This window comes from Photinus pyralis, unplaced genomic scaffold, assembly GCF_008802855.1.
Source record: "Photinus pyralis isolate 1611_PpyrPB1 unplaced genomic scaffold, Ppyr1.3 Ppyr1.4_LG8, whole genome shotgun sequence".
NCBI lineage: Eukaryota > Metazoa > Arthropoda > Insecta > Coleoptera > Lampyridae > Photinus > Photinus pyralis.
In genome coordinates this window covers 31054130-31072512 of record NW_022170819.1, presented here as the reverse complement: position 1 = coordinate 31072512, position 18383 = coordinate 31054130, and the positions used below count along the sequence as shown (strand labels likewise).

Genomic DNA, 18383 nt, shown 5'->3' with positions numbered 1-18383 from the left:
TTCTTTCGAAAATTTGCTCTAAAAATGCGGTAACGGCACAAATTCTGCATTGTGCATAATCTCGAATTTTAACTGATGCCACGGACCCCTCAAATGACACCTGACGTCGATGGAACTTTTGCAACAACCAATATTTATTTACCTTTAAATGTGCGAAATTACCGTATCAGGGACACTAAACGTTCGCAAGTTCACATACTCTGTGTATGCACCGCATTGAAAAAATGCTAATTAATTAGTCAAATTGTGTCATTTACAATTCTTAACCGATTAGGCAGGTAGGTTGTTCGGACACAAAAAACTGTTAGGAATTTTTATTTAGTGCGATATAAAATGCGCTTTGCTGTTTTGCATATTACTTAATGCTAATGTATTCAATTAGGTAATAAATGTAACGTAAACGGGGACCATTCATTACAAAGCGTACCGATTGAAGTGGCATAGGGATGTGAGCCACTTTGGTAGTAAATTTTACGGGTCGTGACCTATTTCGATGTGGAACCGGGTCACGGCCACCTTTGTTGAATTTGCCAGTGACTTTACACTCCAATGTTGAGGTCGTCCCGGATTTCATCCCTCTCCTATTTGCCCGGGTGCGGAAAGTAGGTCGCGACCGATGGCAGTACAAGGAAGAAATTTATATTTAGTCGTTTGAATGTGGTTACCTACACGAAACGGGAATTTGAGGACTCTGGACTCAATGTCTTAAAATTGTGTATTGTCATCATAAACGGTGTACTAATAACACCACTAAATAAAATAAAATAAATACCTACGTCTTGGTATGTGTTGTTTAATGTTGCACGGATGTTAGGTTTCTCAAATGGATCGACAATTAAACAATAATAATGCATGTTTATGTTTATGATGGAATTTGAATTGGATAATCAGATGTTGCTACCGAAATTGACAACAATTTAAAATTGTTTATTTACCTCTCTTCGGGGGAATGTTTATTTTTATTTAATCGTAACACGCTCAAGGCGAGTTACCCTTGTTAAGCCCCTCGTTTTGATCAGTTATCAAAACTACCTTCCAATTCACACGCTTTCCAAATGCGAGCCGCGGCGAGCAGAGCCGGATCGTCCCGACGATAGGCAGGTTGCTGCCACGTAATAGTGGATCAATACAAATCTCGCGTATCCTCAAATGCAAGTATTTCAACGCCAAATTATTGAAATTATTGTGATATATAAGTATTCTCACTTGTCTGTGTGATAATTGAACAATTGTTCGTGTAGAAACTAGTGTGTTTTGAGTATGACTAGCTGTAATGTTTTAAGTTTGGGCGCCCCTAGACGCTTACAACTGCCCCTCTCTTTGCTTCTCTAGTGTTGTCTGGCGACCATTTTGGTACGTAAGTTTTGCAATTATCTTAAAGCCCCATCCTCAACTCATCAAAACAAATCGCACACCGCATACTTTCCCAACCTGTCTGACCGTCCGTCTACGTTAAATCAAAATAATAAACAACGCGCGTTGTTTTGTTTTTTTATGCCTTCATTTTGTTTGCAAATATCAAGTTACTAGACGCTACAATGGTTTCGTAATTGTTGGCTTCACGGTACAATCACCTTGCGAAATGTGAAAGATTTGTTTTGATACCTACGCCCCTCGCAAATGGTACGAATACGCAAGAAATCAATTCGTTCACTTATAAAATATGGGTCTTTATGTCAAATCGATCGTAAAAACCATTACGAACTTTGTGAATGAATTTTTTTTGGAATTAGTGAAAGTACTTTTTTTAAGTAGCAAATGTTAGAAATTTGGGAGTAGATCGGTATCAAAAATTCCCCCTCCCTTTCCAATTTTTTCATAATAATAAATTGCAATTGTTTTAAGTTTGTGTATTTCTCTCGTTTCAGATCTCTGGCTGGCCAGACTGACATGAAGCACTAGTAAAATGCGCGACCCCGCCCCCTCCGAGCCGAAATTTACATTTCCTACCTTTGAAGTGCCTCAAGCGTCAGCCATGAGGGGCCGCGCACCCCCAGTACAAGTCGCTAGGGCAGCTGGGGAGGATCGAGCCTGCCTCCCGAGCACACCCTTCGCCTCACTCGGCGCTTATTCTGTGATAAATGGCTCAAGTTGCCCGACTGGTGGTAACTCTAATCTTAGGATGCAATCTGTGACCGATAATTGTCTTCTGAACTCTGTTACCGTACCAAAAATACAACGTAACGACCATACGGCGGTCGCACACAATAATAGCGATAAGTTAGAAAGTAAGTTTGGTGCTTTACAATTCTTATTTGGACAAGACATTCCCAACGAAAAGTCTGAAAACCTCAATGGTGACCTCATTGAACTGAACCTCACAAAAAACAATACTAGTTCTAATTGCAATTCGAACGCCACCGACGAAAGCTACAGTCTCGAAAGGCTCATCAGATTAAGTCAGCGCACACGAGAGCTCGAAAGATTGGGTTACGCACTGCCTCTACGATTATGCGGCGGAGGCGAAAGCTCCCTCAGTACCGGTACGTCCGGTTGGGGCAGCCCGCCGTCTCAACCGGCCAGTAACACCAACGGTAAGAATTCCATCCATCTGCTTGCTACACTTTACCGGACCAATCAATGTTAAATAATAAATTGTTTGTCCCTAATCGAAAACCCATTTTTTTTTTGTATTTAGCAAATAGCTCGACTGGATGGGGTAACGCAAATGCTGCCAACGCTAACAGTACGGGAACACAACAGTGGAGCAATAGCAACCGCGCTACTAACGCCGGACCTGGCCCCCAACCTCAAGACGGTAAGTATATCTAGTAGGCTGCCGGAAAATGACACTGTTATAAACATAATAGCTGTACATATTTCTCTGCTTTTCAAGAGTAATATTTTGAGTGTGAATTATGGAACACTGTGTCACCGTGTATTTTGAAAATATTTGAAAACAAAATTTTATTAAACTGACACTTTCTTTGTTGCACTTGTTTGTTAAAGCAAACAAAATCTGATTTTAAAGTACATATTTTAGATGGCATTTATGCATATTACTTATGATGGACTTCATCAAATTTAACACAAAATTCAGTTGACTGAAAGCATCATGATATATGATCAAAATGTCCTTGTTTTTGAAGGAAAACTATGTTCTGAGCAATTAACAGTTTGGTATTCGACGCCAAAGGTTCAATTCTATCTACTACTACTTAATTACATAAATGCACAGTCCTGGAGAACAGAGGTTACACGATCGCTTAATTCTGCAATCACAGGCATTTGAATTCACACTTTATACAAAAACTTGAAATGTATGGGTTTGACTCCAAAAACTGTAGTTTTCTATACTCTTTTCTTCGTGCCAGAATGAAAAAAATATCAAATTACTGAGCTCGAGGTGTGCCACAGAGATCGGTGTTAGGACCACTACTGTTCATTATGTATGTACCTAGACAATTTACCAATCGGAGATAATTTAAGACAAGTTTGGATAGGAGGAGGCGTTTTAACAGTTCCATCTTTCTACATTTGGCCCTAGTTCATTGTAAAAAGTAAAACAGCAATTCTTCACACCATTTATACGGGACCAGAATTTGCAATCAAACTAAAATAAATGATTGTCTACTTTCCTTAACAAGAAATTGTGCAATAGACCGCCATTTCTTTAATCGTTTGCCTGACATCGTCAAGAGTATAGAAATTCAAAGGTTTAATTAAACAGTAGGCGTTTTTTAACGTCTAAAACATTTTACGCCATAAAGGAATTTTTAAACTGTATAGATATAGAAAACTATATTTTATAAATAAATTGAACTATATTTTGCTAATATTGTAATTTTTAATTTTGACACATGTGAAAACTTAATGTTATATACCAGCACAAATAAAATACGATTATTATTATTATCGTGGTACAACTGGCCCTAATTTAAACTTATTTGCCAGTTAATTTCAATGGAAAAAAATGTTCTCGCATTCAGATAAGTTAACTTTTATTATTAATTTTTTCAATAAAAATCTTCGTGATTATTTCTTTTTTGTAACACATTGATCTTTACCTAATTTTATTGTACAGGGTGTAAATCGAAAAGTGGAACATAGGCGTTTAACATAGGAAATTACATTTTCTTTGTGCAAACGTTTCCTAATTATTTTACGCAAAAATACTTCAAATAAAACTTATAGAGATATAAATTCTGCGTCTAAATCATCTGAAACGATTATTCTACCTCTTCTTGTACGCGAAAAAATTAATTATAAAGATTCTGTTTTCACGAGTTTTTAGTCTAAGTAGCCATGGGCTATCTTTTTCTTTTATCATAGTCCATGGCTATTTAGACTAAAAACTCGTGAAAACAGAATCTTCATTATTAATTTTTTCGTGTACAAGAAGAGGTAGAATAATCGTTTCACATGATTTAGATGCAGAATTTATATCTCTATAACTTTTATTGGAATTTCCCATGTTAAATGCCTATGTTTCACTTTTCGATTTACACCCTGTACAACTCTTAACAGAAATAGTTCCTCAAACTGTCACTTATCGATAATCTAACATAAAATTCATTAAGAGTAAAATAGTGTTTAGTTTTATGTTTGTTAAAATAATACAAATTTTCATTCCCGTGTGTGTTGCTGCCTTGAGGATTTTTGCTTGAAACTACAATATTTTAACCCAAAGTAATACGTCCAAATGTTTTTTTAGAAATTGTCTATGTTCAGGATGTGTCTAGAACAAAAATAATGGAGATATGTTGGTTATTTCTAGGATTGAGAGTCGCACTTATCTATTCTTCTCGCAAGTAGTAACATGCGAAATTAACAGTGCATCATAGTCCTATTTCTTTGATGATTTCTGAGGCACTCATTTTACCTTGAGAAAACCTTTCAGCGCTAATTTTAATTCTTTTCAAAATCTTCATGTTTTGGAAATCTTAGTGTCACACTGTGTTTTTTTAATAGGGTACTTTGCCACTAACATATCGACTTACTGGCTACATTATTTATCATATGAGTATGACACAAGAAATAAAAATAATCGTTCCAATCAACTCCACTAAACCCCCTCAGAGTTTCAGTTCGTTATTTGTGGAAGAATTAAAGAAAACCGTTACCAGTTATTTAAAATTAAATGCTTTCTATTCTAGTCATGAGTTTTTGTCATCTCGGTTTGATAAATGATTTTGCCTGTTATATTGTGTGATTTTAATTATTTATTTAATATACCGGGTGGTGCCTAGTGCGACGCAGCAGAGGGATTTCAATTGTAATTTCTTTATAGCCAATTACTAGCTCCCCAAATTATTTTAGAGCAAAAGTCTAAATATGTTTTAGTTAGAGAAAAAAATACTGCATCTATTCATACTATTAATTATAATTTTCCGCTTTTCAAAACCGTAGAAATCGACAAAATAAAAAGGTTCATTTACAATAAATCAGATATGCCTTGGAATTACCTAAAAAACAGCGATCACGTTTCAGTATTTGCCTTTGACCTTTATTAAATTTAAATTTATACTTTTTTACAAATTAGTTAAATAACTGCAAGTGCAATAACGTTCAAAATGTCCGTCAAAACTAAGATGTCTTTTATTGCGTTGGTTAGTTGAAACAGAATTAAATATGAAAATCGTTCGACGTCAAACAACGATAACAAATGCGTTGCGCTTCTAGTTTGTTGAAAGATTCCAAAGCATCACTGATTTATAAAAATTTAATTTTTTATTTTGTCGATTTCTACGGTTTTGAAAAACCGAAAATTATAAGTAATAGTATGAACAGATGCAGTATTTTTTTCTCTAAAAAAACGTATTTAAACTTTTGCTCTAAAATAATTAGGGGAGCTAGTAATTGACTATAAAGAAATTACCATTGAAATCCCTATGCTGCGTTGCGCTAGGCACCACCCTGTATGTTTGTCTTATTGACAAATCTTATATAGTCTATGGCTATTACAGATAATAAACTTTATTATTATGGTACATCAAATTCCGTTTGTTTGGCGGCTTCTAGAGCTCTTATTTTATTCTTTGCATCCTTTGGGTGTCAATTCTCATTTTTTACAGGTGTCAATTTCCCTTGTTTAGTATGCTTTAGGTGTCAAATTTCATATTCATGTAATGACTAATTGCTTATTCGTTTTTTTAAAATCCACATCTTACAAAAATAGTTATTTGTGTACCAAGGCCGTAAAAGTGATCTTTTTTGGCCGAAGCTGCTGTTTGTGGCCGAGGCGGTAGCCGAGGCCGCAATTCAGATGAGGCCTAACAAATCACTTTTGGCCAAGGTGCACACAACATTTTTTAGGCGATCATCAAAAAAGAATTCAAACATTTGCTCATAAACATATTTTTTCTGAAAATCATAGTTATCTTAGACAATTAAAAACAAAGCAATTCCTGTCATATGTAATAAATTATAATTAGCATCTTTGCGTGTGTTTTGTGCGTATCAAAATGGGTGATAGCGACAGTTCAGGATGAAATTTTGGAAGCTGCAAGCTTGCGAACCTAAGCCATATATGATATAAGAGCTGGCGTTTGAGAGTAAAAGTACAATCGCAACTTCCTCCATTGCACAAGATTTTAATAATGTCAAATGCAATAGGTCCTTCGTAACTGTGGCTTCCAAGACCTTATAGTTAACATGCTGTACAATTATTAGAAACCTGATTACCTACTTTGATGGCAGGTATAGGTAGCTACTTGTGTTCTCGGTTAATTGCTGGTGATTCTTCGCATAATAATGTAAGCAATAACATCTTCCTCATGTTTTGGTTCTACACTTCAAAATGGTCTGCAAGCAGCAAAGATTGAAACGTCAAACTATAATTTTAAATGTGAACGTTGTGATTATGCAAAATAGTGTGAAACATTCCTACAAGTCCGAAAATGAAAAAAACGCACGTGGATGGCCCAATCCTTGATGGGGCTAGACCAGATAGACGCTTTGTATTAAACAGATTACTGTTTCTCACACATCAGTTTCAAATAAGTAGGTACAGTTTGACAGATGTGTACAATAAAGTAAAGTTTGGACAGAAGCGTACAATAAAGTTAAACTTTATGGCCGCAAAAGCGTCCACAAAATCAACGTTTTTGTGATGATAGCCTAAAAAAGATTTTTTTTTAAATTTTGGGTTTAGTTCAACTTATACACAAAATAAGCGACCTTTCCATGTCACATGTGGATACACTTTAATAAACGCACTTTAGAAAGCGTATACAGTCTAAACTTGAACGTCTTAGGAAAGAAGAACGTTGTAGAGAGGGTTACATTTTGCATCTGTTATCGATCACTGAGAGGGGAAACCAGGGGCACCTCATCTGCAATAGACCGATTCTTTTGTATCTACCGCCGATTAACTTCGAACACCTAGATTGACAAATTCCAACGAACTTTTGTTCTATCAAGTTTTTTTCTGTTTATGACCTATTCGCGAGTGAAAGTTTCATTTTCAACCAAAAAACCCACGATTTCGAAGGGGTTACTCAAAAAGTAAGTATTATATTAAAAACATTCGCCCTATTTTTGCTTGGAAAATCTCTATTTTAAAATCACAACTCTACTGCAATATTTCACAATTAGGTTCATGCGGAAGAACAGTATTCTGGCTTTGAGTCAGTTGACTGAGCATGAATCCTTATTTCATTAAGTGGACAATAGAAATGTTTGTTTTCTTCTCCTTTTTTTTGTAAATTATTGGAAAAAACCTAATGAAATAAAAAAATTATTATTATTATTATTAAAAACGTAGCGTACAGAAAAAACAAAAAGAATTGTAGGTTTATGGTGTAGACTAGTGTTTCTCAAACTTTTTTGTCTGGTGGCACACTAAAATTATTAAACAAAATTCGCGACACCCCTAGTATTATTTTTTTTGCTTTTTTACAGTTAGTAAAGAGATAAAGGATGAGAAGTCTTTACAAAAAAATTTCTAAACAAAAGCATTTAAAGCTAGTTGTCAGGTAAACTCCTGACTTGACTTTCCGATTACTTTTAATAGTCATTGCAATTATCTTTGGCCATAGTATAACATTTAAAAAATGCCCTCTAGCGCCTTTATTTTGAACCCGACGCAAAAAGTGTAGAAGCCTTTTTTGTAGACCTCATCAAGACACATCTTTTTTGTAATTGACATTTTTCACTCTGATGCTTACTTTTAGAGAAAAATATAATAAACACTGTAACTTTTCAATTCAAAACTTCTCAAAAACAAAGGAACTCACAAAAAAATTGTAATGAACTTTTTTGTAGAGTTTTTTAAGCCATTTTGGTCAGTGCATGAGGAAAAATTTTTATTTTGACACCTTTAACAACCTTGAAGATAGTTACGGATCAAAACCAAAATAGGACGTTTTCGATTCCCCATACCACCCTATATGCACCCTAAATATAAGTTATGATTGAGAAAGTCTGATGTAATTCAATATCATTAATGAATTATGAACCATGGAAATAAATAATTTAGAAACTAAAAAATAGAATTGTAATAAATAATGAATATTCATTTTTTATAATTCTTTAATTCCTTTTTTTTTGTAATTTTAAGCTTATTAAGTAAATATTAAAAATTTTGCGACACCCTTATGAAGTGCTTGCGACACCCATTTTGAGAACCACTGGTGTAGACTGAATACAAACTGAGTAATAACTAGGCATGGGAATTTTTTTCAATATATCGATAGGTATCGATAGTTATCGATATATCGAATAACAATAGGTAGAGCTAAAAAAACCGATATATCGATATATATATTATATATATATATATATCGGCAGTGACTATATCCTCAATGGTTCGAAAATGTGGATCTCAAATTCGGATGTTGCCGGTGTATATCGATACTTATCGATGTAAGTATCGATATATCGATACCTATCGATATGTCGATAACTATTGATATATCGATATGTCGATAACTATTGGTACGATAAAATTATGTTATTGTTGAGATTTCAACGAGCGCTACTATTTTTATTAATAAAATCCATTTTCGGGTTTACTCTCGTGTAAATTTACTATTTTTAGTTGCTCGACGTTTCGGAAACTTAACTTTGCTCCCTTTCTCAAGAGAAGCGCTACGTCACATCATCATCCATGCCAAATAAACGCAGTAATAAAATCTTTAGAAAATAGATCTTTTCGTCTTACTGACGATTGCTCAAAAAAAGAAGCACTTCAAAAACTTGAACAAAATGTTGCATCAAAATGGCTACTCTTTAGATAAAATAAAGAAGACAATCAAAGGGTGTAATCATGGCCTATGTATCGGTATCTGATTTATGGTTACAGAGGACCAGTCACAAAAAAAAACAGAAAAAGCTAAGAACACTTCAAATTTAGATATACAGTTTCAATTGATTGACATTTACGAAATCTAACAAAAAACTCTTGATAAAGGTAGCAAAGAAACGTCGAGTAACTATTAATAGTCACTTTACACGAGAATAAACCGGAAAATGGATTTTATTAATAAAACTTGATAAGATAACTATCCCTGTCGATAACTATCGATACGTCGAATATTTCTCTCAAATGAGGCGTGCAAGTACCGCTTAATTACAGCGGTAATTGCATTGTAGAAAGCTAAAGAGCCCTGCGATAATTGCACAGTTAATATGGTAACTCCATTAAAGTTGCAAGAACTGCATTCGGTTATTTTCATATTTTGTTAAAAGAGCCCTCTTGTCTTGTCGGGCTCTTTCGCCAGAATATAAAAGTAAACTCATGCAGTTTTTAGACACGCTTTCAAAAAAATTATCGGTAATATATCGATACCTATATATTAAAAACTATCGCCATAACGAGAACTATCGATATACCGATACTTATCGATATAGCGACAGTTATCGATCTTTCGATAGTTATCGGTGTATCGATAACCATCGATATTTCGATAATTATCGGCATATCGATAAGTAAAATATATCGATAGGTAAGTACCCGATACTTATATCGATAGGTGAAAACAGTTATCGCCCATCCCTAGCGATAACTATCGACATATCGATACCTATCGATAGTATTCATATATCGATAACTATCGATATATCGATAACTATCGATCTTTCGATAGTTATCGGTGTATCGATACCCGATACTTATCGATAGGTGAAAACAGTTATCGCCCATCCCTAGTAATAACTGAGTGAAGGGTTGTTCTTATTCGTCAAACGTCAAAATTGAAAGTTTCACCATGGGATAACCAAAAAGCAATGCATTTTTTGGTTATTTCATGTTGAAACGTTTAATTTGGCGTTTCACAAATAAGAAGCGATCTTCAATGAGCTATTACTTCGTAGTGGTTCTACAGACACCATAACTCTACCATTCGTTTTGTTTATTTTATAAACTACATTTTTACTAAGAATGATTTTTTTGATATAAATCGTAATTTTTAAATGTTTTTATGGATTCGGTGTCATCACTTAATTGTCACAGCTCGTAGAGGTTTATTACAAAATATAGTTTCGTTGTTTATTTTTTGTCCACCGCTACTTGATATTTGGACAAAAATAACATTTGTCGTGTGGTACCTACTAGATTAAAATGTTTGCTTTTTGATAGGGGAAGAAATGATTTTTTCAGAAAAACGAAATACTATCGTAAAAAGAATTTTTTAAGATCTCAAAAAAATTATTGCATTCCATTTTTTTTTTAAAGTTGAAAATCGCCATTTTGAAATAATTCGTCCAATTGAATCTGATATTACTATTGTGTAGAGGTCCTGAATACTGCCAAATATTTTGAAAGCAGTATCCATAGTGTGACTACAAAAAAGATAAGCCGCTTATTCTGAAACAGTGTGTACACTTCAAAATATCCACTGTGAATCTTTAAAAGAAAATATTACGTAATTTCGTAGTAAATAATCGAAGAAACCTGTGCGCTGTTGAACATTTTTATTTTAAAGTTGTAAAAAAAAATGGATCCTGATGATATCTGCCAGTTCTGTATTTGAATTAATTATAAATTTGGTTTGGTTTATGATGATTTTTTTTGCATGTCATTAAAACAATAGAAATACGTCAATTATTTAAAATTTTGTGAATAATCTAAAATTGGAAAACGGGCGAGTTGTTACCGTTACAAGTTTGTATGTTTCGTCCATTCACATTCGAAAGTATTACTTCTTAAAGGGCAGAAAACGTCTACTTTCTACTTACCTCTTGTCAGTCTATAGTTTTAATTTAACATAATTGGTTCGGTAAATGCACACTGTATCGCACAACCTGGCATAACCTCACGTCTGTCTCATTGTCATTCTAGGAAATAAGTCTATTCCAAATTTACAACAAAACGGCCAGCAGCCTGCGACATCACAATCGAACAACCCAGGATGGGGACCCGGCAACAAACCGGCAGTCAGCAACACCACGAATCCTGTCTCTACATCTCAGCCGAGCGTCGCGAATCCTCCTCACCCCACCAACTCGACCAAGCAGCAGTTGGAGCAGTTAAATAACATGCGTGAGGCCATTTTTAGTCACGACGGCTGGGGTGGCGTAAGTACTCGCCGCTTGCTACGATCGTTCGCGTAACAATTCGCCTTTTTAGCACATAAATCAAGACACGAATTGGGACATTCCCGGCAGTCCGGAACCTCTGATGAAAATTGACGGAGGCGGCACCGCCCCACCGTGGAAACCGAACATTAACAATGGGACCGAACTTTGGGAGGCGAATTTACGCAACGGCGGGCAACCGCCGCCGCAGCCTCAGCAAAAACCGTGGGGTCACACGCCGGCAACCAATATCGGGGGCACGTGGGGAGAGGACGACGATGCTGCGGATAGTTCGAACGTGTGGACCGGTGTACCTGCCACGCAACAGCAGTGGGGAAATAATGCCACTACTGGTGCAGGTACCGGCGGAACTGGTGGTGGAGCTATGTGGGGAGGTAAGGTTCAAGCCATTTGTCTCCTTGGGTTAGAATATCCATTTTGGCTAAGAATGTACTGGTCATTCAGGCTACCAAACACTTTCTTGCTCAAAACTTTCCGATTTTCGCTCCAATTCTTTTGCTGATTTTGGATTATTTTCTGGAGTTTTTGATTTTCAGTATCGGAAAAGTCCAAAACATTTTAACACTTTTATTTGGTGAAATGAAACGAAATTTCTCCAATTTTGGTAATTTAGAATTTGAAACTGATACAAAATGCCGAAAAGATTTTGAACTTCAGTTTTTAGGTTACCAACATCTGGGTTTCTGAAATTCAATGATTTTTAGGATTCAACATTTTAAAATTACAGTATCTAAGTCCTTGTGCAGTGGATTTTTTTGGACTTAATTCTTCTCATTTTTGAAAACTTAAAATTTTGAAATTTTTGTTTTTAGAATCAGTAATGCCCACAATATTTGCACTCTTTCCAAAATCTGGACTAAGGTGGTTAAGAAGTCTCGAGTTTTTTAGTCTTTAAAAGTTAAAGTTTGGAATTTTTTATTCTTTTTGAAAATAACAAATTGCAATTCTACAAGATTTTTTTTTCAAATTGTTTTGAAACAGATTTTTAAGAAATAATTGTAAGATGCTTGGCAAAGTAGGAAGTGGCAACCGTGTACATAACATGTACACAAATTTTAATTTTGGGATACTCGATCTACATGAGTTTAGGTTTGCAAAAATTTGCTTTGTAATTCTAGTTAATTTTGTCATCTCCCACGACTTCTTGGCGCCTCAAATCTGGATGGAACGAAAAAATTCGGTTTCTAATTACTTTTCCGGCAGCTCAAACTGAATTTTTTCACTCTATAACATTTCCGGTGAAACTTCGGGTGATTGATTGTAAACTTTTTTTTAACCACTCAACGCGAGTACTGTCATGGCTTGACGCATATTACCACCCTTCGGCTTACCACCAACGAACTCATTTCCCACCACTCAAATTTTCCATTTACACCAATTCTGGGAGGCACAACCTTTTCCACGAATAAGAACTCATTTTTCTAACCAATCAGATCTTTAGAACCCAATTTAATTTACCCTGACAATGGCGACTGCAAAATAAACATAATTCACCTGTACAAAAAATACAAGAAAATTCACCCTACTACAATTTATAGCACCCAAAAAAGAAACTGAGTGGGCTACTGCAACTGCAGCGGGATGGGGAGATCCGCGTTCCGCTGATCCACGAACGACCGGCATGGATTTGCGCGACATGAGACCAGATTTACGAGACATTCGAAGCAACAATACCGATCCGATGCGAATGCTAGATCCGCGAGAGCAAATGCGCCTTACGGGCGGCGACATGCGAGGAGATCCGAGAGGTATTTTTTTGTTAACAAAACGAATTGTATAGGAAACTGTAATTGTAGGTATAACCGGACGACTTAATGGCGCGGGTGCAGAAGCGTTCTGGGCTCAAGCGGGTCCTCAAGCTTCTGCCCATCACATGCATCATCAGGGAAAAATACCCATGGTTCCGGGAGGTGGCAATCCGGCGGGCTGGGAGGAACCTTCGCCCCCCGCACAACGACGCACAATGCCCAATTACGACGACGGTACCTCTTTGTGGGGAAATCCGCAGCAAGGGTCACACTGGAAAGATCTTCCAACTACGGCGAATATGGCACGGGGTGCCGGAGGTCCACCCGGTATGCCTCAAGCTCGAATGAAACCGGACGGTTCGGTTTGGAGTCACGGTCGAAATGGTTCGTGGGACGAAAGCGGACCCGCATGGGATGACAGTAACGCGCCGTGGGGCAAACAAAAACCTATGGTGGGCGGACCCCTTTGGGAAAACGAAATTGACTGGAATCACAAACAGGGACCAAAGCCAGCTTTATCTAAAGAAATGGTGTGGAATTCTAAACAATTTCGAGTTTTGGTCGATATGGGCTATAAGGTAGTTCTTTTGTTTCCTTAAACTTTCAGATTTTCATTTTTTTGTGGTTGCAGAAAGATGATGTTGAAACAGCTTTAAGGAACCGAGATATGAATATGGAAGACGCTTTGGACATGTTAAGTTCAGTACGTGGTGGCAACATAGACAGTTGGAGGACGCGCCACGAGGATCACTACGATCACCAAGGAGCTGCCCCATTTCCTGGACAACGCTTTCCGAATGGTCCTTCGGGACAAATGCCTTTTCCTCCTGTATGTGGATTTTTAATTTTATCAACTTGTAAATTGCATTTTTGACAGTTAGTTTCCATGGAAACGTAAAAAAAACATTAGAGATTACCTCTTAACATTGAACTATACAGGGTGTCAATTTTAAAACATGCAGTCTGCCATATTTTCCAAACTAAAGAAGATATTGAAAATCGCGCAAAACCGTTTGGGTGGTATCGAGGGGGAACCAGAATGAAGTTATGAATAACAACCCCCTGCCCCCCCTCTTCAAAAATCCTAAATGGCAACCCCATACTTTAAAAAGATCAGTTATTTATTGACATCGTAAAAATGGGACACCCTGTACATTCAAAAATAATTTCTGTAGATCGGCAACCACCAATATTTTTTACCAGGTATCAGCTATGTAGGAAAAACCGACACTGTTGCAGGACCCTGTATATAGCCAAATACAAATTTTGTAAATTGTAATTTTTGGTTTTTCCGTATCAATAGGTTGCCGACCCCTGGTATAGGACATTATTGTCAAAAGTTGAAGGTTTTTGGAGGAGCTAAAAGATGGCAGAAAAATATACAGGGTGTTCCATTTAAAAAAAGTCAGGTTTTTTAATATGAAGTTTTGCAACTTTGGACCTACCAAAAAAACACCCTGTAAGCTATTTTTGTAATGTTTCATAGTAGATGTATTTATTTGACTTACTTAACCCAGGATAAAAGATATAAAACCTGGAATCAAAATTTAATTAATAATTTTGACCATATACTGACGCTTGCAAATGCCCGATTTTTCTTACAAATCGAATTATCTTTAAAACTACTAGTTTTTCGGATATTAACCATATGATAAAATAGACGTACAATTACACATAGAATTCAAAAATGCATTCAAATACAGGAGGTTCTATTTTAAAAAATTACCATTTTGGCAGCTTACTTTGTGGGCGCACCCTGTATAATTTCAAATATTTTTAAAATTTGGAGAAAATTCAACCATATCATAATACAAAAGCACTCTTATCGAAAAATCTTCAATGCATTAAGTTACTCCGCACAATTGTTGACTCACCCTGTACAGTGAATAAACTTTTAAATTTTATCCAATTTCCTTTTTATCGGCCAATAACTGGATGGCGGAAGAATACTTTTGAGTGGTAGTGTATCTCTCATACAGATAATTTCCATGACAATTAACTGTCAGATAAGTATAACAGAAACATGCAAGATCGGCTCTTTATTTGTTATTTGACCTATTTCATTAGTCAGTTAACAAATTTAACTTGTTAGCTGAGACATTTAGGGATTCATTTTTTTGGTAAATTTATCTGATAGCTAATCTCCTATATGAATACGATTTATTTTCATAGAAGTTAACTGTTGGATAGTCTTAGCTAAGACAAGTGCCAAAAACTCCATTGGTCCATTTGCCAATCGATGTTATTATTCTGAAGACATTTCAATTTCTGAAATAGTCAAAGGCTAATAACTGAATTATTTTCAGGGCAATAATGCACCTAATTTACTAAGCAGTATGGGCAGTGGATCAACATCCAATAATTGTTCAATTAATAACATTACAAAAATGATACCTCAAAGCGGAGGAAACCAGAGCTTTGGTAGCACAAGTTCCGGACGCACCATACCACCACAATCGACACCGACATCTCATCAACTACGACTGCTAGTCCAACAGATACAAATGGCTGTACAAGCTGGTTACTTAAACCACCAGGTAAAAATATTTCCCTATCCATCCCAAGTGTAAGCAACTAAATCTCTTACAGATACTCAATCAACCTCTGGCTCCTCAAACTCTTGTACTACTCAATCAGTTGTTGCAACAAATAAAGAACTTACAACAATTACTCACCCAACAGTCGGTGGCGCAATCGCAAACGCTGGGAGGAAAGCCAAGCAACATACTTCTCCAATGTTCCGTTCTTATAACGAAAACCAAACAGCAGATTTCGAATTTGCAGGTTTGTCTCGCTTAGTTTTCAGAACCGCGCGTGCACTTACCAAATTTCTTCCGTTAGAACCAGATAGCAGCTCAGCAGGCAATTTACGTAAAGCAGCAACAGCATAATTTAACTGGTAATTCGTCCGGCGGTCCGTCGGACATTTTTAAGACTAATCCGATGCACGATTCAATAAACGCGTTGCAAGGAAACTTCGTTGATCTCGGTATTAAAGACTCCCAAATAGTAAGTGATCCACTCGCAAATTTGTCAAAAATTGTAAATCGTTCACTTCCGAGCAGAGCCAACAGCAGTCGAGGCTGAACCAGTGGAAACTGCCTGCGTTAGATAAGGAAGAAGGGGGAGAGTTCAGTCGCGCGCCCGGTTCAATTTCCAAACCTCTGGCGCCGTCGAATAGTTCTCCAAATTTAAATGGTTTGGGACTGACACAGCCCGATGGGTACGTGCGAGTATCACTTGTTTTTGCACTACCTCTACTTAAATTGGTTTTAAAAAATGTCGGTAGTAGTGATAGTTAAGATATGTAACTCCATTGGGGATTAATAACGTTTTTCTTTTATTTATAGTATAAATTTTTGTAGCCCTTGGTCTAGTGGCCGATCGGCTGACACGGGAGGTTGGCCCGACGCCGGCGCGAACGATCCCGTTGCAGATAACAAAGATGGTCAATGGTCGACGTCCACGCAGCCATCTCTTACAGACTTAGTACCTGAATTTGAACCTGGCAAACCTTGGAAGGTGATTACAGCTTATCATATTCGATACGTTAACTTCGTCCGTTTCAGGGCAACCAAATGAAATCTATCGAAGATGATCCTAGTATTACTCCAGGTTCAGTAGTGCGTTCACCTCTCTCTATCGCCACCATAAAAGATACCGAACTGTTCAACATGAATTCGAGTAAAAACTCGCCACCCGGCGGAGACTCGATTCAACCTCTTAGTCTTAGCTCGTCAACGTGGAGTTTTAATCCTCCGGCGACAACTCCCAGTGCGTTTACTAGGTAAGTATATAAGACAAGTTGGGTAAACCCAGAAATTCTCTAGAATTTTAACGCTAGCGTAACGAACCTTACCACTTTACTTAGTAATGTACAAAATTCTACAAGTTTAATTGAATTTAGTCCTCAAAATAAATTACCTGCAAGCAAGGGATCTTTGGGTGATCCCAATCCGTCGACGGCGGTTACTTCTGAGCTATGGGGAGCTCCGAAATCACGTGGTCCTCCCCCTGGCCTTGCGACTAAAGGTGCTTCTGGTCTTAATGGTTGGACTATAAGTTTAGGTTCGGCGTCTTGGGCTGCTCAACGTAGCTCCGGCAATTGGGGATCGTCGCCTTGGCTGCTACTGCGTAATCTAACCGCTCAGGTAAGACTAACAAGGGTTTCCAGATCGTTGGAAGCTTACCTTAAATATTGATTCAGATTGATGGTTCTACGCTTCGTACGTTATGTATGCAACATGGCCCTCTTCAAAGTTTTCATTTATATCTGCATCAAGGATTTGCACTCGCCAAATATTCGTCTCGTGAAGAGGCTACAAAGGTAGGTATTTTTTTCTATACTTTTAATTCTTGGGAAAAGTGTGTTTAATGTGTGACTTTTCGCCAAATTTGCAATTGCAACATTTGTGGTATTGGAACGAACCAAGCTTATTAAAGTTAAAAATGCACGGATGTACCGTTTGATTTTTTGGTCTGTTTGAAGTCATTTTCGTATTAGTGCCATAAAAGGATTTCTCATGGGTGTCATGAATGTACTATTTTTGGTTACATGTAATAGTTAAACGCATTCAGGTTTTGCATTTTATATTTGTTTAATTTGGCAGGTCAATAAATATACCTATTATTGCTATTCAAATTGAAATCTTAACAGTAACCTAGTTCAAATGTACCTCAAAATGGAATTATTGCTCTGACAGATGTATCTTTATCTGTCTGTCTACTCGTCTGTGCAGTAACAACAAGAAAAATATCAAAGCATCAAAATCTAAAAAAAATTTCAAAATTGCAAAAGTTTTAAATTTCAAACTCTTAAAATTTGAAATCGTAAGGTTTTAGAATCTGCAAAAGTGAATTATTTCAACTTTTGAAAGTTCACATTAAAGATCTCAAACTTTTGTGCTTCCAAACCTGAGAGGACTTCTAACCTTTTACATTTTAAAAACTTCAAGATTTTGAAATTTTAAAAATTTACTTTTAAAACTATCAATTTCAAGATACATTTCAAACCCCTACTAGTTCTACACATCACAAATTTCGAGGTTTTCAACCATCAAGTAAATCTACACATTTTCTATTAAAAAAAACTGTATTCCTTAGCGTAGCGGTAGAAAGCACAAGGACGCTTTGCCCTTCACTGTGATCGGTTAAAAC

At 36.5% G+C, this 18383-nt stretch overlaps 1 protein-coding gene across 8 annotated transcripts in view; it reads left to right on the top strand.

Moving 5' to 3' along the window:
- Window positions 1-18383, top strand: part of LOC116178078 (protein Gawky) — a 52974-nt gene that overhangs the window by 13876 nt on the left and 20715 nt on the right. Inside the window, exons 1-16 of one of the 8 annotated variants that reach the window (XR_004146802.1) lie at window positions 1094-1353; window positions 1869-2534; window positions 2639-2758; window positions 11222-11457; window positions 11510-11852; window positions 13017-13226; window positions 13275-13804; window positions 13858-14055; window positions 15533-15763; window positions 15816-16010; window positions 16068-16235; window positions 16292-16449; window positions 16577-16748; window positions 16796-17013; window positions 17295-17377; window positions 17434-17553. Coding sequence is in view for 7 of the 8 variants with exons in the window: in XM_031497376.1 (XP_031353236.1) it covers window positions 1907-2534; window positions 2639-2758; window positions 11222-11457; window positions 11510-11852; window positions 13017-13226; window positions 13275-13804; window positions 13858-14055; window positions 15533-15763; window positions 15816-16010; window positions 16068-16235; window positions 16292-16449; window positions 16577-16748; window positions 16796-17013; window positions 17134-17377; window positions 17434-17553 (3771 nt within the window). In the remaining variant the exon portion in view is untranslated. Of the gene's footprint in view, window positions 1-1093; window positions 1354-1868; window positions 2535-2638; window positions 2759-11221; window positions 11458-11509; window positions 11853-13016; window positions 13227-13274; window positions 13805-13857; window positions 14056-15532; window positions 15764-15815; window positions 16011-16067; window positions 16236-16291; window positions 16450-16576; window positions 16749-16795; window positions 17014-17133; window positions 17378-17433; window positions 17554-18383 lie in introns of those variants that run through there. The other 7 variants (XM_031497379.1, XM_031497378.1, XM_031497382.1 and 4 more) reach the window with 7 other exon arrangements.